The sequence below is a fragment of the Pundamilia nyererei genome, unplaced genomic scaffold, assembly GCF_000239375.1.
Source record: "Pundamilia nyererei isolate P.nyererei 1_Seehausen unplaced genomic scaffold, PunNye1.0 scaffold00233, whole genome shotgun sequence".
In the NCBI taxonomy this organism is placed as follows: Eukaryota; Metazoa; Chordata; class Actinopteri; order Cichliformes; family Cichlidae; genus Pundamilia; species Pundamilia nyererei.
The window spans coordinates 524678-546401 of NW_005187634.1; the positions used below are offsets into that span (position 1 = coordinate 524678).

Below are 21724 nucleotides of genomic sequence, written 5' to 3' on the forward strand. Positions count from 1 at the left end.
TAATAATAATATTAATATTAACTACTTAATTATTGTCAAAAAATGAGAAGAAGCATGAACCAGAGAGTGAAGAACTTCCTGTACCAAAAATCAAACCAAATGTCAGTTTATAGATATTCACCAGCAAGTGAGAAGGCCAGACACATTTATGTTAAATGTTTCAAGCCAAAGTTAAAATTGCTAAGTAAAACACATTTTCAATTTAAAATCAAAATGAGCTTTGCTAGTTTTGGTTTTTAATAGTCCATCTTTAACATAATATATTAATTTATCTAATTTAACAGACACCAGCTAGGCATGCCCATCTTTTTAAAAGAGCTCTTTGACATTAACATTAGCAGTTAGATGAACAATTCCATAACGGAGTGTATTATATTTATTGAAGATTTAAGAGACTGTGGTTTATGTATGATTCCTTATTTTCTTTCTCCTCCTCCTGATTAATGAACAGAGGTCTATGTGAAAGCCAGTGCTCCTTCAGAAATGCCTTAAATTGAGAACCAACCTTTTGACATTGGTGTCTCCATGAAAAAGCTTTAATCTTAATATAGAGAACATAACACAACTCCTACCGGGTACTTGCAGCTCAGCAGCAGCAATGACAAACTCTCTGGTCCTGGGCTTGTTGGCTCGGCAGACATAGACACCAGCATGGTGACGCCTTGTGTCTCTAATCACCAGGTTTGTTGCAAGGACGACCACATCAGTAGACATGGGCTTTCCGTCTGATCAAAGAAGAAAGCAAGAGAGAACAAAGGAGATCGTGCTGATGGGAGAAAAAGGACACTGGCCTTGAGAAAAATTGAGCTCATTTGGGAGGCTTTCAGTTGCCTGAGAAACAGCACAAAAGACAGAGATGTTGCTTTGAGCATGGAGGGATTTGACCTGTAATCACAAAAACTGACCAACAGGTGGCTCTGTGACTTTTCAGTCTGGGATCACTGAGCTCTCTGCATTGGCACACTCCTAGGCTCTGTGTGAAATCATTCCCTATTCACTATATAGACCCTTATTTACTTTGTCCGCCATTTTGAGAAGGATTTATGGCCACCAACTAAAAAATACGAGGTGAAAAAGAAATGGTCAGTATTTAAGCTCCAACAGCCACGTTGCAAATGATAACCAGAATGACCAATGCATATATAGTCTTCTAAGAATTGATTCTAACAATGATTCTTTGCGAATTCAAATGTTGCTGAGTCACAGGATGTGAAAGGATTTTTTCCCCATTAACATTTCATGTGTGTGTATGGGTGGGTGTGGACAAATGGTGGAGGTGTGAATGAATTGATGTGACAAATCACCCTATGTAAAGCATGACTCAATGCAGGATAAAGCAGTTGAAAAGAGACAGCTAACATCAACTTTACACCTGCAGCTACTGCAAATCTGATCCTCACTTGCTGATGTTTGTTCTTTGCGTGTGTTTGGCAGATAAACGGCGAGTGAGGCACTGATAATGACAGACAGATGCAGTAGAGTACAAAAACAATAGGCTAAGAGGCACAGAGAGAAAAGTGTAAGATAATTTGCCAGTATTACCTTGTCTGCTCCAGGACACCAGTGGTTTCGGCTGGCCTTGAGCCACACACTCCATCACGGCAGGATGTCCAAGCACAACTGAAGCATTCTGAGGTGGTGCCACAATCACAACTCTGTTCAGGGCTTCGGTCGAGCCTATGTCAGCGAAAGAAATGTAAGCTTTGGCAGTCTGGACCAGTAAATATCACATTAGACAGTGGTGAACCCATTGATCCTGATCTCGCTCTTCAGGGTTGCTGCCAAGATTTACAGCTCTGTTAGCAATTCAAATACACACTTTTTAAACCAAGTAGCTGTCACAGCAGTTTTGCATCAGTCAGATTTGCATATATACAAATAAAATCATTATCAAGTATTTAGAAAAATTGTGTTCTGTATTTCATTTAAATCCTACCCTGCCTTCAGGCTAAACTGCAGAGAGGTTTGAAGCTGTATTCAGAGAAATTCATACAGCTTGCATTGAAACGGCTTGATGCATTCTCAATCATCCAGGTAAGGAAAATCTCCAAAGGTTGATTCTGTTCATCTGGATGTTTCTCCCACTGAAAATGCTACGTCCAGATGAACAGAATCAACCTTTAGAGGCTTGCATTGAAACATTTGAGTCCTCCAGACTCATTAAAATGGTGGATGTAGATATGACCAGAAAGTGTTTGACATTAAGCATTTGTTAGGATGGACACTGGAATGTTATTATTTACATGGAGCAATGTGAACCTTCACTAACAGATTTTGGACATACACCAGAAATCAAGCCTACACAGAATGCTTGACTGAGGGGAGAACATAAGTGATGCTTCTACAAACCAATTTCTGAAAAGGTTGGGCGCAAATCTCATAAACCCGCATTTAATTCCCAAAAGCACATAAAAACATATTGAATGATAAAACAGAGGCGGTTTCTTACTTTATGAAATATATTTGAAGAGCTCATTTGCTTTGCAACAGATCGGTAATGCGATTGGGTATAAAAAGAACATCTTGGGAGAGGAAAATTCTCCCAGAACTAAAGATGGCAGACATTCAGCAATCTGCGAAAATCTTTCTATGAATTATGGAACAATTTCAGAATTATGGTTCTCAGGGTAAAATTCTTAAGACTCATGCCTTATTATTTACAGCATATAATATCATCATAAAAAGAATCTGAAGAAATATCTAGGACGAGGCAAAAAAGGAATACTGGTTGCCCATGATCTTCGGGCCCTGAGGGGGCATTCCATTAAAAACAGACATGATTCTCTTATGGCCTCACACCCACATTTTCTAAACTAGAGGAGAGTCACAATCCAGCATCTTATCAATGCTCTGTTCAGAAGCCTGCATGTCTGCTGGCATGATGGTGCATCACTGCCAAAGGAACTGGAAGTTTGCACATGTAGAAAGGCACCATCTGTGCTGAAAGGTGTGGTTTTTATAGCAACATAATCAGACAATAATAAACCACATTCCTCTCCCAGAAGTCCAGTAACTGGTCTCCTCAGTTACCAGATGTTTATGGGCTGTGGTTAAAAGAAGAGGAGATGCTACACAATGATAAAGATGACCCTCTCCCAACTTTTTTGACATGTGTTGCTCTCTTTAAATTCAAAATGGGATTGAAAAAAAAAAATATATATATACATATATATATCTATAAAAAAAAATTCTTAAATGGTACATACTCTCAGTTTAAGCATTTAATGTGTTTTCTACATTATTATGTGAATAAAATATGGCTTTATAAAATTTGTAAATCATTGCATTCTGTTCTTTTGTTTACATTTTACACAACACCCAAACTTGTTAGGAATTGGGTTTGTAAACGATAAAGAGACTTACTATCCAAAGAAAAAGGAGAACACACAGTAAATGGGTCAGGCAATAGGATGGTTAAACTCACAGACCTAAGATATACCCATCTTCACCTTAACAGACCTTTACGTTATTATTATAAGTGTATTGTCTATGGGTTGAAGAGACACAAATTGCTTCAATGTTTTTGCTCAAGATACATCTGATGTGAGTTGGCCTTTCCACTCACTCACTCACTCACTCATCAGCTGCTCATAATGGTAATGTTCAGGACAGATGCCTGCCATTCTGCAAACACATTATAAATTAATAATCAGGACTACAAGGTTATGCCTTGGTTATGCTGAAAGCTTAAGTGGGTCATATTGCTTTTGTAAGGACTGCACTGGATGGTGTACCTTCATATAGGGCCTGTGTGGGTGCGGTAAAAAAAAAGAAAATAAAGACTGTAAAGAAAATAGAGGAAACTAGAAATTGTTGGTTTAAAGCAGCTAAATGTCCTCTATCCTCTATGTGAATTAAGTATATGAAGTGATGACCTCAATATCAAGCTGTAAAAACTCCATTATGGGTGCTGAACTGTTCTATTCATAGATGTGAAAACAAATTAAGTGATGGCATTAGACCTGACATCTGTTTCATGTAATGAATTGCAATAAGGACTTAAGTAGTCCCCTCCTGCGACAGAAGGCCACAGGAGGAAAGTATCTATGCATCTATGTCATTTTAAATGTGAGCATTCATTCATTTCTACAGCAAATTTTCAAAATGATCCCTACCTACTCAGTAAGGAGAGAAAATTGATTCTGTTCATCTGGACATATCATCTTCAGTTGGTGAAATGTTTCATCACTCATCACAGTGACTTCTTGACTCACTTTTAAGCTGTCTGCAAGTTTCTGTTACCTTATTAACAGTACATTTGACCAAAACTAGCACCACTGACTACGTTTTAGTCAATGGTGCCGTGCCTGACCTTCAGTGGTGCTAGTTTCAGTCATTATGCAAATGTAATATTTTAAAGGTTGGGGAAGCCTGCAGTCAGATGAGACAGAAGAAGTCACTTGGATGAATGAAAAAATCTTTCAAGGACTAAAAACTTTACCTCCAGATGAACAGAATCAACATTATGGGGTAGCCTTCTGACAGTTTTTGCTGTGGAGCATACAAACTTCCCAACAGATTAGCAGTGATTTAAGTTTAAACTTTGTTGTAATTATTCAATAACTTCCAATATGTTTTATCAGATAGGGAGAATGAGCCTTGATCAGCGACTGACATTATGAACAAAACATAGTGCCAGACACTTGGGAGACCAAGACCAATGCCAGGAGCCAAATAGAAGTATATTATAGTCTGCAAACGATCACAGCATGAAAGCTTCTTTTTACTGTATATACTGGAAAAAATGTATTGTGAAGGTCAGGCAAGGCAAATGCATGCAATTTCATACACAACATAAGCTTAAAGTGCTTGACATTATACACAAAAGCTTAGTCTTAGACATCAGTTCAGAACAACCATTTTGCTTTGACCCACTGAAGATTAGTTACTGAAAATAATGAAGATAAAGTAAAAAAAAACAAAAAACAAGAATTATAAAACAGTCCCAAGAATAATAAAACAGCATTTATCTTCACATTTAAACATGCTTTTTGATTAGACTGTGCCAGTGCAGTAATGTTCTTTTCAACAAACATCACAGTGTTTTTTTTCCCCAGACTTCCTTGATTAGAGTTGTATAATTCAACAGAATTATACCAGACGCTGTGTTGGAGCGACAGGGTTGTTTTGAACGTCACTTGGAGTTAAGTTGAAAGAGGCATACGGAGCTACTACTGTACATGTCAGATGGATGAGCAGAGGTCAGTTTTTGGCAATGATTTAGCCAAGAACTGAGCTCTTGCCTTAAATCCAAGAATTCTTAATCTTTCAACAACACATGCGTAATATGCACTTCTAGGCAGATACTAGTTGCTTTCGAATATAGCGTTCCTGCAAGATCTTATTGACCTACTCAGTGAGTTCAAGTTAGAGTGGCAGGGTGAGGATAAATATGTAATCAGCATGATCAGCTCAGTAAACAAATCTGAAAGCAAGCTACAATTGATTTCAAGTGGGCTGCAGTGCTGTTGCCTGTGTAGCTTTAATATCAGGACAAAATACATAATATGAAGAGTCAAGTTCAGAACATTCTACCTGAATCTAAGAAGTAATTTACTGACTATGCACCCAGCCTAGTTGGTTTGAAAACAGTTATTTGCCTTTTCAGAGTGGCGCAGGTTCTGATGTTGCATTACCTGCAAAGCAGTATCACCCTTCTAACTGGGTAATTCTGCTGAGAATGAGATTCTCACACTGCAAAATAACACTCGGGTCAGCTGGTATTAATGGAAAGTTCTAGAATCTACTTCAAGAGCAAAAGTATTCCAACCTTAGAAGATGTGCCTTGAATTTGAAATCGGTTTTGATCAACACATTTGTGTAAATATGCTGTATCTTCCAAGAAGATCATCAACTCATGCAGTTTCACAATGATGGAAGAGCACCTATCCAGACTACAAGTGAGTAGTTGCCTCCACTCAGTACCGGGGATTCAAGTAAGACAGAGAAATATATTTACATTCCATTTAGAGAACTTAGAGAACAAGCATTTAAGAAAACATTAATGGTAAATGTTAAATGGCCTGTATTTGAATAGCGCTTTACTTGTCCCTAAGGACCCCAAAGCACAACCAGTCATCCACCCATTCACACACTGGTGATAGCAAGCTACATTGTAGCCACAGCCACCCTGGGGCGCACTGACCACTCCACTCAAAAAATGACCTCAATTATTTCAGAACTACAGCCATTTTATACAATTTTATGCAATTATCCATTTTCAGAGGCTCAAAATAGCTTCGTTGTAAACCGAAAAGATTTTTTTTAAAAGCTTTTCCAGTCAACGACCACCTGAAGATTACGACACATGAACATCACCAAATACTGTGTTTCTTCACTTGAGATGGTCTGCTTGGCCTTTACTGGAGCCACCTTCAGTTACTGCTTATTTGTGGGTCTTTCTGCATTAAGTCTCATATTTAATGACGGAGAAACCCCTGAGTTGCTTTGGCATTATGCTTTGGGTCATTATCCATTGTGAAGCACTGTTCTATCAGTTTGGCTTAATCTGAGCAGAGATTCAGAATTCATCCTACTTCTTCCTTCAGCAGTCACATCATTAATAAACACTAATGACCCAATTCCACTGGCAGCCATGCATCCCCATGCTATAGCATTACCTACCACATATTTGGCAGATCCTGCGGTATGCTTCGGATCATTGACTGCTCCTTTCCTTCTGCATACTTTTCCTTTCCCATCATTCTGGCACAGGTTATTTTTTTTCTGTCCAACCATAGTTTTGACTCTTTTAGATGTTTTTTTATGGCAAAGTCTAATCTGGCCATTATGTGCTTGAGTGTAATCAGTAGTTTGCACCTTGTTGTGAATCCAGTTTCATATCAACTCATTGTGAAACTGAGTTCTTGTCTGAAAGACCAGCTTTGCATTCCTCCAGATCATTGATTCGGCCTCTCTAAAGTTTTTAGAATCTTTCTGATAGGTTGATTTTGTTTGTTTTTACAATAGCGTTCCTCACTTGCACATCTCTCTGGACCTCATATTAGAATTACTGCTTCATTTCTCATGAAATAACAAAGTAACAGGCTACACCTGGCCATGAAATTGCTTGTCGGCATTAATTTTGAGCCTCTGAAAATGGAGGACTCTCTGCAATCAAATAACGATTATGACTCAAGTGAAGCTGTTCTTGTCAAACATATTATAGACTTAACTGTATCTGTGCTGCTTTCAAATTTACTGTGTGCATGTTAAACATGTTGGTAGGCAATCGGTATTGGTTAGGGCTCTCTGATTGGATTGACATATCTTGGCAGATTGGTAATTTTAAAAGTAGATCATGGTTCGAAAATAGGTTGGAAACATCGTGTAAAAAATTAATGCACAGAGCTATATGATGTGCAGTCTCTATTCACTGACATTAGTTGGTTTACTGTATATGTATAGTATCAGCTGTTCCTAGATTTAAAGTGACCACAGTCCTGAAATAATCAGAGTAAAAATATCATTTAGAAATGTATTTTCAACACCAACAGATGCACTGTACTTTCTTGTAATGCATTCCATTACAGTGTAAAGCTGCTGCCATAGAAAGTGCATCACTCGGATGTGTGACCTTCACTCTACAGATTGATGTTGGTGCAGTTTGAAACTAGAAGGCTGTTTGCTAATTCATCTGCTGAAGGTGACAAGTTTCTCTGTGATCACCTTGAGACATCAGCATGATGTACCATTATGATTTCTGAGCCTGTCATGTCAGAAGCCAATCATGTCCCAATATGCATATCCATTTCACACAAGCGTAAGCTGAAGACTTTAAATACATCAAATTGACTTTTGGGCAGAAAAAAGAAATGTAAAAAAAGAATTATAATTAATATAATAATTCAAAATGTGCTTTAAAACTCACTACTGCTATAAACTCACATGACATGAAAACTCCTCAAGTGTCATTTTGTTAGCTGTAAATATATCCAATGAATTTTAAGCCAAAACTCATAAGAATGGAAAGATAGGAGTTCTCAGTGGTACCTGCCTGTCAATCCAAACACTATAAAGGACTGCAACAGGCCTTACCTGTGGTGACAGAGAGTCTGGCTTCATGACTGATGTCCTTCCCGGCAGAATTGGATGCAACACAGCGGTAGACACCCTCATCATCCTTGGTCACCTCCAGAATCTGGAGCACCCCATTAGGAAGGGAAATGAATCTGTTGCACACAATAAAAAATAGAGACAGAGATGACAGAGAAAGAAGGATTTAGAAGGAATAGCAGAGAGAATGAAAGATAAGGTTATATAAATGGCTTAGTGCCCCATAGGATGAAGCATTCAGGTGATCAGCTTTGTAGGTTGCTGCTCCTGAGTCCCCATAAGACACCATCTTTGTTCAGGAGAAAGTACCTTTGTGTACAACCACTTTAGAGATGAGTCAGACAACACAAAATAACTGCAATTCTAGAACTTTGGGATGTAAGCTTTTCATAGTATCACAAAATACCCCAAATGAAGGCCGTTTTAATGGCTACACTGTAATATGTGTAACATGTGTTTTGCATACAGAATCTCTCTGCACTGTTAATACTTCCCATATTTTATATCATTGCCTCTCCCTCCCCTACAGAGGTCATTACTTCAGACAGGCAAACCAGACCAGTGGAACCCAGGCAATATAAAGCCATCACACCACTTCTTATAGCTGTTATCATAGGCTATTAATCTGACCATAATGTGACCAGCGGTAGTCTGTTCATGAAGGATAAAAGAGCAGGCGAGTGTAAAGGAGATAAGAAGAGGAGACAAGGGGAATAATAAGAGGTACCAGAAAACAAAGGATCCAAAAAGAAAGCGGTAATAAGAGAAAGCATAATTTATAATGAGAAAATTTGGATAGATAAATAACATTAAACACACATATTATGAAAGAGAAAAGCTAGTGATGCTTGAACCATTTTTTGGTTGATTTTAGTTTAACGACATTATTAGAGCCTGAGGTGGAAGAGCCATGTCCCACCAATAAGACCTTATGAGGAGCAAGCTGGTTGTGGGTCAAGCAAGGCTACAGCAGCCATTAACACTTTGCCTGACGTAATAAGGCTGGAGACAAATTCCAGGGTCAGGAGAAATGTCGATATTGTTAAGTGATCCATTAAATGGGAATATATGTGTGAGAAAACTGGGAGAGAGACTGTTCAAGGATGTGGCTATCATGATGTGGCTGTTCCTTTATGATTACCATACCATTCTGCATTTCCATTAAAAACTGAAGCAGCTACATTCAGGGACAAACAAAATTCACATTCTTGTTTTGAACAAAAGACTGACAAGACTGTCTTTAGTAACTAGCAGCAACATCCAAACTCAAAGAATTCAAATGGAGGGCAACATCCAAACGCTCTTGTACACAGTTATAGTGAGTAAATCAATATGAAGTCATATACAAAATGCAGATCATTGGGAATATTTAACATACAATAAAAAGCCAAAGCAGAACTCTATAGTTACCTTGTTCCCTCAGGAATCGCTACTTCATCTTTTTCCCAGGTAATAACAGGGGTTGGTATTCCTTCAATTTGGCATTCAAAGCGGGCAGCCCCTCCTGTGGGCACTTTTTGTGGAGATGGCTCCAGACGGAACTTCGACAGACCTGCAGGTACAGTAATGATATAGTTCAGAGGGTTATTGATCAAAGCGTCTGCCCACACCTGGTATTACATCTGGCCATGGTCCACAATTTCTCCAGCATATCTTCAGCATACCTAGTGCACTTATCCATGGCTGCAAAACCAGTGCAAGGGATCTACACACTCGATAGCTCACACTTGATAGCTCAAGTCGTAACTTAATACAAACAGTACTAACCTCATCATTTATTCTATTTACAGCTTTGTTCATACAACCCAGTGAATGTGAATTGTACGTGAATGTCACTTCTGCAGTCTGTATTTAAGACTTCCAGTGTTTGTATTACACCCATTGTAGGGCTTTCAGTGGTGCTGTTTTAATTTTTGTAATTTGATTAAAGACTTGTTGAGGCCGTTTAAATGCCCTTGAATGTCCTGATTAGGAGAAATTTAGGGACTTAATCAGGCTTGGCTCTGTTTGTCTGTCCAGGTCGACTCTTGGCAGGACTCCAGTTTTCAGTCTTTATACAATCACAGACACGGGAATGCTTCCCTCTGAATGTAAAGCTGAGCACCAGGGGGCAGCAGTGAGTACCGTCTGAGGGCCTCTAACCTCTGACCCCAACAGGCTGTTGGAAGAGAGAACAAAACAGGCTGGCTGTCCCAGCCTCTTAGTTTGTAGCCCTGACTGAGAAGTAGGGGAGTGGGGGTGGATCAAAGGAAAGTGCAGAGAAAGAAGTCGGGGAAGGCAACTCTAAGAGGAGAAAAGTAAGAAACAAAGAAATAAGCACAAGGCACAATAAAAATGCCCAAAACATAAAATGGCTAGAAAATCCAGTGTGTAATTACATTAACCACATAATAGGCTGTAAAAATTTACTGTAATATCATAATAATATCATATGTGTTTCTTTGAATGTTAAATAAGCAGAGGCATCTAATCAGCCAGTCTTTCTGGTTTACATAAAACACTTTCTCCTTGTGGAACTAATTGCCAAACTGGATTTGCACAGCCTCAAAACATGTAAACATCACCCAAAAGTGTCACAAACATAAATGTGTGAATGTGTGAAACAGCAGCTATTAATAAAGTTTTCTGAAATATTCTGAAGATAGACGTCCTACATTTATCCCCTCCACTGTGTATTTAAAAATAGAATTCCTGCTACTTATCACATGAAAGGCAAATGCCAGGCCATCTAATAAATATTAAGAAATTAAATTCAAACCCCAAAATTTCGACATGACAGGTCTATTGTTGTGTTCAGTAGATTCATTAAATTATCTAGGAATAACAAAGGTCTTCGTATAGACCCAAATTAAACTATTTAGTAGACTAGATGGATTTTAGCATTGTAACCTTTCCAGTATCAGTTGAGAAACGTAAGTTAACATAAGTCTGCTAACTAAATGTAGAGAAATGACCAAAATCACTAAGCTTAAACCATAGCCATAGCTGCAGCCAATCACATGGTAGGCTCAAGATTTGTAAACTCACACCATCCTGATTTTTTGTACAAGATTTTCTCCAAACCACTGTAAGCTGAGGAGGAGACACTGGACAGGCTATCCAAAATCACCCTAGGCCCTATCACTCCAACTGTTAGTCATGTCAACAAACTGTCCATCTGTGTTTTCCCACTGTGCTGAGGGAACAAAGTTTCTCAATGAGTACACACAAGCTGACAGAGATGCTTGGTCATAGTAGCAAAATGGATTTGATTCATTTCAGAAAATCTCACACTGACTGTTGCGTAGCAAGTCATGGAAGAGCCGTTGATGATTAACCTCTGCCACTTCCAGCCATTACAGCATGATTCTCTCATGTAAACACACACAACCTGTAACACTGCCAGACAGCCTGATAGGATGACACGCTCAATGAGCGTGCGTGGGTGTGTGTACATTTGTAAATTTAAGTGCCGGTGTGCCCTGCTACTTGTTCTCTAATGCCTGCACACGGACAGCTTATGATTACATTTCTGAAGCACTGTATGCAGCCATGTTCACAAGTGTATGTGTGCACAGGAGGGTTTCTGCAGAGCGGTGAACAACAGCTGATAAGCGAATGTGCATTAGCCATTCAACATTAATGCAAGGGGGGGGAGACGAGTGTTTAGAGACGACACTTTACTCATGCTGGGATCGAACAATGGCGACTTGCTGGGCTTCTACGTCCATTGTGTCAGAGTATATTCATATTAGCCTTTTTTCCCCAGAGCTCCATGAGTGTCCTGACACCTGTGATGAAATTCCAAGGCAGATCCATCCAGTTACATACAGATCACAGAATCAGATGCTGCGGAGTTAACACTGAAAGGACTTGTCCTGACACACTGGGAAATTTTTCATTGTAACGTTCCCAGCTAAAGGTGGTATACCAAATCATAGGGTCGAAATATGACCAATTGTTTCCTAGCAACAAAGTCTTTCTATATAAGGAACATTTTCAGGCAAATCCTTGGGCATTGCTCTATGTAAACTTTAACCCCTCAATGTGCGTGGTAAAAATAGAGAAAAAAAATCTCACATTTCTTTGCTCTCTCACTCTCATTTATCTCATCTCAGTACTTGGCTTTTTTTTTTGTCACTGCTGCTGGTGATTTTACCCCAACTCTGTCTTTGTCCATCCCTCTATCCCTTCCCTACCCTTTGGCCCCAGAGCTATCAGAGTGCAGTATTTTCCTCCTCCCCTTGTTAAACCAGATAATTCAACCTGTGACCTGTGTGCTTCCCAACTTTAAATCTGATTACCACAACTCAACAAGCATGCCACCCTTCCTGCTTCAACAGATATTTGCAATAGCTGCTGTAAAACATGTGCATTTCTGTCTGTTTTAACAAATAGGCAGAAATGTCCTTCAACCTCTCTGATAAATGAAGAAGTCTGTGTATTTGTACGTGTGAGTATTCTTTGTCCGTTGCAACAACTGTCCATCTGATCCACTTCAGACTTGGTGGGTGCATTGAGGGACAATAGTAAGTGCTGTGTTGTGTTTGAAGTCGTTTGGGGCTTTCCTGTTCTGCAACATCATCTATGAAATGGCCATAGATAGGTCACCTGACATGTGATCTCAGAGATGAGATGATGTCAGACTTCTCTTTGACGCCTTTGAAGTTTAGATAGCATTATTTGCTCCAAAGAAAACTCAAATGACGGTGTTATCTACTTTTGCTGATTCTAACATGCCTTTGAAAGCAGGTACTGCACTAGTAGTGACAAAAGGAAGCCCTTTACAGTATTTCTGCAATGACTTTCATTAAGTAGAAGCCTTTCAATGTAGAGTTCTTGTTGTAATGCTAAATGTCTTTGAACTAGTATTTCTTATCGAGCTTTGAAAAGCTATTCTCCACATTCTCTTTCACTGCTCATATTGGCATGGGGTGTCTGCATTAATACCGAGTCGACTTATGATAAGACACCTTTTAAAATCATGCAATTACAGGCAGGAAAAATACTAAATACGAAAAACATTCATAGACATTATCCACAACTGAAGCATGCAACAAGACATAAAATTGTGTGGGGGTTTTTTCCTTGTTAAGACATCGACTGTTTTTTTGAAATGGGTTGCAGAAGCTAGAGTTAGAAAATATTGACATTCCCCGCAGCAGTCTCATAATAAGAAAGGTTAATTGCTCAAATTAAGACAAAAAAGCAGCTTTTTTAACCATCATCATAATTTACCTGTGAATAGATTTGAAAAATGTGATTTGCACTCAGTATGCTGCCTCTGTCATTTAAAGAAGACGGAATTAGAGGCTGATTTGTATGTGACATTGATTTGTATGTACAGAGAAGGAAATCTCTTTTACTGTGTCTGCCTTAACAACACACATCATATATTTCGGCAGGAACGCCGAAGCAGCTGGTTTTCTTAATGTTTTTTCACAGATGCAGTCTCAGCTACAGTCAGTTTTTCAGTGTCATTCCTACCAATGTAGGCCCGTACTGTAAGATCTAAGAATATCCACTCAATGTTAGTGCTGAGGCATTTCGGCTTCAACCTCCTTCCCAGTGGTCACATCTATCTCATAGCCTCTCGCAAGTAATTTAATAAAGACACCACACACCTATACACACATGCGTGCAAACTGAAGGTCATTCTTAATGGTCTCAGAAGCCTTTCCTTTCACCATCATCACAAACTCTCTTCAGCCTTGTCTGCCTTCCCACCATTCATCCAACATACCCCCTCCCTTCCCTTTAGTCCTCATTGTCTGTCAAACAAGAGATCCTTATAAATAGGCATGTGACAGCTGACAAAAGAAGGGGCATCCACAGAGGATACTGTCTCATTTTACACAAAGCTAATGGCTAAATAAAGACTACCACTTAGGAGAGTGAGAGAAAGAGGCCTCTTTGGAGGGGCGATTAAAAACTACAGCCTGTACTCTCATTTTTCATACCCCCATATTTCTCTTCTTCCTTTTTTTGATTTCCATCCTTTCCCCCTCATTTACTCTGTTGCAGAGTATACCTCATCCCAAGACACTTGTTACTTCCTATCTGAGGCCGAAGAGAAGCAAGTCAATGCCCATCCATGCAAAAGAAATTCCCTTGATAAAACAGAAAAATTCAGTTGCTATTCTTCAATATACATGTGTATCCATGTATTCTACAGCAAGCAGATGCATAAAGGATACCAATATTCTTATTTTGTTTTATTGAATATACTGCAGCATTAAACATGTTGACCATTCAAACACTCGCAGACAAACAACAACACTTGTGTAATCATTTCACCATTTCTCAGGTATAGTCAGAAGTGGTCAGACATGTGCATGCCTTTGTGAGACTGTGCTGTTACATAATTAGGATGATTTTGAAGCTACAATAGGTCATGTTGGTTTAGAATAAAGACTGGAAACAGCTGTCACTACAATTCACTAATTAATACTCAGGTAGGAAGTAAATCTTGGCATAAATGAGCAAAATTTCACAAGAGTCTTTTTTTAGCACGCTGCAGTGTGTCATTAAATCAGTCTGAGAAGAAACTCGACTTCTGCATCTTTGCTTGTCTCTGATTTCAGTCTTTAGAATATCTAGGATGTGACAGACACTATGGCTAATATATTTTTTTAATCAAAATAGTCTTACTGGTAAGAAAAAGTAAACTATTAACAAACTTTCTACAAAATGTACAGACACAGAGATCACAATTCTCTCACAATGTACCAAATGAAAATTCTGAGTCTTCAGCAAACTTAACTATCTTAACTAACTTGACCATAGCCCTTAAAAGTAACCAGGGATACCTACTTGCTAGGAGCACATTCACAGTCCGGCTCATCAGCGCTCCAAGGCTGCTGCCAGTCACACAGCTGTAAGCCCCCGCCACACCATGGGGAGACTGGCCATCCATAGACGTTGGCATCAGGAGAACGGATCCATTGACCAAATACTGAAGGTAGTCATTCCCCTCTGGAAGTAGTGGCTGTCCATCCTTTAGCCAGGAGACATTGAAGGGTGTATCACTGGCCCCCAGATTGCAGTCCAGCAAGAGGGGCAAACCTGGTTCCAACACTACATGGCTGGGTCCAGCGCCGCAGCTCAGCTCCACGGAAACCAGCTTTTCTATGCAGAACAAAGGAAGACAAGGTTGTTAACTTTGCTCTGTACTTTTAGTAAACCTCAATGTGTTTTTATTCTAATAAATAAATGGCATTCTTGTATTTATATTGCTCTGTGAACATCATCACAGCTATGCTATGAACAACATTAACTATACTCACTGATCTGATTAGTTTTACGTTCTAAAAAGGCAAAGTCGTTTTATAGCGTAGTCCCTCACCATAACTTCAAAAGAGTTGATAGCACTGGCAGCACAGATGGAGTAGGGTAGTGCATACCAGAAGTAGGGTGTTTTGGGGACAGAGAGAAGCCCAGAGGAGGAGGGGGAGAAACTCTGCAAATGAAATGGGCACATAGGGCATGAAGGGATTTGTATGTCAGCAGCAGGACATTAAAGTCAGTGAGAGAGGGGAAGTCCTGGAGTGAGAGGTCAGAGTGAGCAGCTGAATGCTGTATAAACTGTAGTCAAAGGAATGTTAAATGATGATAAATTTTCCATGCAAAACAAATTGTCATGAAACAATGATTTAATGTGAAACACTACATACTTATCAGAGAAAAGCTTCAGATAACGGTGAAAGTAAATAAATATTCTCATAGAACATTTTTCCCCCTCCATTGTGCATCAGCATGGTTTACTTTATGGCCTTTCTTTATTGCCTCACCCCACCACCTCCAGCACCATCCACTCACCCAACACACCCCCTCATTATAGAGAAAGGAGGGGAGAGGGTAGGCACAAAAACCTGTCCTTTGAAATACTTGTATAAATAACAAGATCAAGACAAAAAAAAACAAAACAGAAAAGCTATCTAAGGAGAAAAAGAATTAAAGAGATGAAGGTCAAGAGATCTGGAGATGGAAGATTCAAGGAATATCAGCTTTTGCAAGAAATTATAGCACATAATTATCATTTATGAGGTAGACGGAGTGCATTAGAAACATACAGAGAAAACCAAAAAATGCAAGGGTCAATAATGCTGAAACACATTGCTTCCGTGAAGAAGTAGCAAGATGACATTTATGTCTTCAGTAGAGCAATACTGCACAGCATTTAGTGGAGCAAGTGAAACTTTGGATATAAGTATCCAAAATGGTCACATTTAAACATGTTTTGTTCTTTTTTTTTTAATTGCTTGTTTTTAATAATTGAAAAGAAAAGAGAACATACATATTCACAAACCAACCACAAAAAAGCCTAATAAAATTAAACAGCATTCATCATCTTACTACAGGAGCACCTGTCAGGCTGTATTGGAAGTCAATGAGTTGGAAGCAGGAAAAATGGACAAGCAGAAGGATCTGAGAGATTTCGATAAGGACTAGATTGTGATGGCTAGGTCACTAAGTTGACTGTTGCATACTAGTTTACTAGGGGAGCAGTAGTTGTTGATCATTAAAAATGTGACAGACATTTTAAGTTTAACGATTTTATTGCTGCATGTAATTACATTTTTCATGTCAAGCCATTGTCCCATCCCTACAGTCAATATCACATAACCCTATGAAGGAAGATGTATATACAGCTTAGAGACAAAGGGACCAAACGCCACAAGTGCATACAGGTCTTTGTCTGGGTGTTAGGTAAAATGTTGGCAAATTAAACATTTTTCCATTTAACAAAAATAAAGACTTAAGAGTCAGTAACTGACAAATATGACAAATTTGTGAGATGTCATATTTTGAACAATATCAATATATAAAATGAAGAATAAATAAATAAATATCGAAACATCAATTTTGAATCATGGCTATAAATAATTTAATATCCAATGGGTTGCTTGATGAAGTGTCTCCATGACATGATGGTGCTCACCCGTGCTCACTTAGTCTTTTTATCATTGGAAGAGTGTTGTCTGCATGTCTATTTTCTAAACTTTCTAGACTGTAAGCATTTTTATAGTGGTTTTTATGGTTATTTCAGTAACTTGATCGATAATCAGCAGACACTCAGTCACTTGGGAAGAGTAAAAAAAAAATTGCCTGACTGTTAAAGTACACAACATTCCCAAAAATGCATAAATAAAACAAAAGTAGCATGCGCACTCTAAACATCAACAAATGTGTGCACTGTGAACACAGTGCCTTAGGCAATGTTAATGCAAAGTTTGATCAAGACTGATCCTCTGTTCTATCTGAAGGTGGGGACCATACGAACATAAATACATATACTGTGATCATTACAGTACGATGGCTACTTTTATTTGAGTCATTCTCTTTTGAATGACAAATGGTAAATGAACTGGTTCTTATATAGCGCTTTCCTACTCTATCTCAGCACTCAAAGCATTTTGCTCAACTTGCCGCGTTCACTGATTCACACCTATTCACACAAGCATTTTTTCTAAGCTCTGTCTATGTAAGTGGTTTCAAACTAGCAAATGAATATATAAATGAATGCTATAAATAAATATTTATGTTTACATTTTTATCCAGACACATGACTTAATGTATGTCTTGATGTAATTTCATATAATTTAAACATCTTCTCTGCAGATCTTATTACCACGCTTTGTGAATTCATCTTAAAAGACTCTCTCTCCCTCACTCACACACAGTCAGGTTTCTTTCAGCTTGTCTTTCTCTGCTGTTGGATTAATTAAGTTAATGGGAGATGGAATTTTTCTTTGATTAAATGAGGCCTGACCCCCCACAGACACTTCCTGATGAAGAGGCTGGGTAATGCTGAGAAAGGTTGTTGCACAGCACTCTGATACACACACATCTGCCATTGAGACGACATTAACATGCATGCACAACCATGCACCCAAAACACATGCAGGAACCACATGCAAACAACTCGAAAAGATCAACATATTGTTGTGTGTCGTGCACTCACATGTGTGCAAGTCAGCATGCACAGTCACAGATCACCTCCGTGGCCCCTTGCTTTCCCTCTCCCATTTCAACTAATTAGGTCTCATTAAGTCATTAAAATGTTAGCAACCATTTCCCAGCTCACCGCCAATGGTTTCACTTGGTGCAAGGTGAGGATGTTTCAGATATAGATGTTCAGATATTATCCCACTGGTCCCTAAAAAATGGATTTGAGGTATGATGAGGAATATGCAAGAAAGAAAGGAAATTCATTTTAAAAATGTTTAGCTATCTTTAACATTTTAAAACATTTTGTATCATAAAATTATTTCAATAGCTGCCTAATCTCAAAAGGTAGCTATAGCAATTGCATAACAAAGAATTAGCATGACCTACTATCCTTTAAAGAAGTAGGCACAGTAAACAGTTATTCTATATTTCAAAAAAATGATATTTCATATGGGAATAAAACAACACAGTTGCACTAGAAACCTCATCATGTCCTAGATATGTGCCCATGTGTCATAAACACAGACAAACTAACATGTATTTGCCCCACAACACACTCACACATGTATGCGCTTCTGCTCAGTAACTCAGTAACTGTGTGTGTCTCATGAGGACACAATGTAGTGAGGAGGGGGGGGGGGGATCTGTGAAGTGGCCATTCTGCCATTTTACTGTACAAGTGGGAGCTGTTGGAAAGAACAGGGTGCACTCTGGGATATAGTAGCGGCTGTGCAGTCTCGCTGAGCTGTAGTGAATGGATTGTGATGGCAACAAGCCAAGATGTTCATAGCTAAATGGAGAGAGGACAACAGTTTGAGAGGGAATGAAACTGAGACAGATAAATGAGACAAACACGGTGAAAAGAAATAGTGATGCAAACTATTGGCCATAAATGATACACTGCCCTTTTGACACCACGCCTGAATTTTGTATGCCTTTTTAATTGCAACAGCAAGATACTGTAATTTGGATAATGTGACATAAAGTGTCACTACGATAAACAGAGAAATTGCTAGGCTAAAGGCTGATTTGTAATCCTGTTAAGAATCAGATGCACAAAGAAGAAAGAAGAGAAACGAGAGACACAGTGACAAAGACTATCATTCAGTGAGAGAAAAGAAATAAAAGGCAGAGGAAATGGAGATGTTAGAAGGGCAGTCCACAGTATTTATCCCATTGGCCCATTTCTGTTAATGGATCACCTATTCACAAAATGTTTGGAAGAACAGAAGGAGAAAGCATGAAAGCAACAGGGGGAGGAGAGTGACCCAACACTCCGAATACTTCACTCAGCCCAGCTCACTGTCAACAGAGACTGGACACCCAATGACCCTGAGGCCGCAGCTCAGGTTTCCACAGCTTCTAAATTCAAGCTACACAATACCCAAGGCTGTTCAGGAACTCAGAGATACCAACAAAGAGACTGGAATGAAAATGAACAAAATAATGCTGCGTGTATAATGCTGTCCATATCCAAACACCTGTTATATTACACTTGTCTTTATGGAATAGTAACAAACCCTAAGCTCTATGTACAGGTCTTTGCTTTGGTGTTAAACCAATAAACAATAACTCTCAGGAAAATTATAATTACATGATTATTAAATAAATAAATAAATATGCATTGTAACATTAATTTATTCATTCTTTTACTTGTAAGATGTGATCAGGCTTAATGTAAACAGATCTTCTGATTTCGTCCAGTCATCCATTCATTTTCTTTTGCTTATCTGGGGCTGCGTATCAGGGGCAGGAGCCTATGCAAGGATTCCCAGGCTTCTCTCTCCCCAACCGCCTCCTCCAGCTTCTACAGCGGAACACAGAGGCAATCCCAGGCCAGTGAGAGATATAATCTCTCCAGCGTGTCCTCGGTTTTCATCTGGAGGGACATCTCCAAAAACACCTCACATAGGAGGCATCTTTGCCAGATGCCCAAACTGGCTCATTTCCATGTTGGGGAGTAGTGGCCCTATGCTGAGCCCTTCTCACTTGGCTGAACTCCTCACCCTATGTCTAAAGGCCAGACAGCCTTTGGAGAAAGCCCATTTCCACCACTTGTATCTGCAAGTGGTGACATCTAGGGATGTAGATGAATGAATGAAATAAACAATAGATGAACTAGAGGCGTACCTCAAAAACAGGAATGGTTTTATATATGGAGGCCACTGACATTTTCCCCTCCTCATTCTTTCTGGGTTTTTTTTGTTTTGTTTTGTTTTTTAACCTAGGGTGCAAAGAAAATGATAAAATCAAAAGAATTCAGTGACATCATGAAAAAATTCCAAGTGAGATTCCTGACATAAAATCTTTGAAGGGACTTCAACACATTTGGGGATCTAAGAACTCATAAACTTAAACCTTAAAGTCACACGGACTAAAAGTCTTTAGTAACCATAGATAGTAACCGTAACCAGCTTTAGAATGAAGTCATTGATCATGTGTCCATATGGACTGAGACACTTGCTGGAGTGCATTTCCAGAGTAGCACTCCTTTCACAATCTGCCGAAATTACTGAAATTATAAAACAGTATTGGTTGGAGCTACTTAGTTTTGCAAAGTCTTTCCCTGAAACTAACCCCGAAAAATGTTTGTTCCACTTCCAACGTGCAACTTCCAAAGCCTTTTTAAATTTTTAATCAGATCGATCAGTATTTTCCCATACTTATGTGCCTGACATTTTAGAATCTGGTATAAAAATCTTCCTAAGATTGCATCTTTCAGTGAACATCTGAATATTTTAAATATCTGCATTTACTGTTTTCAGACACATTCTCAGCCTAATAATACTTTATTTCAATATAATGGAAAATGAAAAAGTAAAGCTTCTTCTTCATCATCAATCAAACACAACAAAAAATGTTATTTCAATGTTGGTTTTAAAAATAAGTCTAACGTGAAGTTATCAGGAATAAAGACAATATTAGGGCATCACTTAAAATAATAAAACTTTACTATTCTTACTACTCATGATTTTTATTTGGGTAAATTGTCTGGTGTACTAACGTTATATTTTCTCAAATGGTCTTCTTACAGAGACCAATTTTTTCAGAGGCAAGACGTGGATGACAGAAACAAATGATGTGCTTCCAGCACAGGTTCCATCCGAGGCAGGGAGCTTTAAAAAAGATGCTTTCCCATTTGGCGCCTTCCACTGAAGAAAAAGTGGTCAGAAAAAGTCAAAAGAAATGTGTCTGTGAAGGTTCTCAGTCATCCAGGTCATCGTAGTCAAAGATTGCAAAGAAAAGCGTCTGGACTTCTTTAAGTTGCTTGAAGACGTTTCACCTCTCATCCGAGAAGCTTCTTCAGTTCTAAGGTCAAATGACGGAGAGTCCCAGATTTAAACCCAGTGGGAGTATCCCCCCAAAGAGGGACAAAAGGACCCCCTGATGATCCTCTACCTAATCACATGAGCCAAGGTGTGAAAACGGGTGTGGGTCCCAATCAGCCAGGGTTTCGGGTGAGCTTATTGTGAAACCTGGCCCCACCTTATCATGCGATTTCCCGAGTTCAGATGGCCCAGGATGTGAGTGGGCGTTAAGGCGTCTGGGGAGGGAACTCAAAACCGGATTATAGATGGCAGAGAGTTGGTGTCGTAAACCCCCGCCTCTGTTCAACGATGGTCGCTCACAGTGGACATAGATGGCTTCTTTCACTCCTCTTTCAAACCATCTGTCCTCTCTGTCCAAAATGTGAACATTGGCATCCTCGAAAGAGTGAACTTGCAGATGGACTGCTGAG

At 39.0% G+C, this 21724-nt stretch overlaps 1 protein-coding gene across 1 annotated transcript in view; it reads right to left on the bottom strand.

The window, feature by feature from the left end:
* igdcc4 (immunoglobulin superfamily, DCC subclass, member 4) overlaps nucleotides 1-21724 on the bottom strand; it is a 50072-nt gene that overhangs the window by 13582 nt on the left and 14766 nt on the right. Inside the window, exons 2-6 of the mRNA XM_005748896.1 lie at nucleotides 14848-15162; nucleotides 9466-9607; nucleotides 8038-8171; nucleotides 1543-1677; nucleotides 573-725 (exon numbers count right to left, since the gene is read on the bottom strand). Coding sequence (XP_005748953.1) covers nucleotides 573-725; nucleotides 1543-1677; nucleotides 8038-8171; nucleotides 9466-9607; nucleotides 14848-15162 — 879 coding nt within the window. The remainder of the gene's footprint in view (nucleotides 1-572; nucleotides 726-1542; nucleotides 1678-8037; nucleotides 8172-9465; nucleotides 9608-14847; nucleotides 15163-21724) is intronic.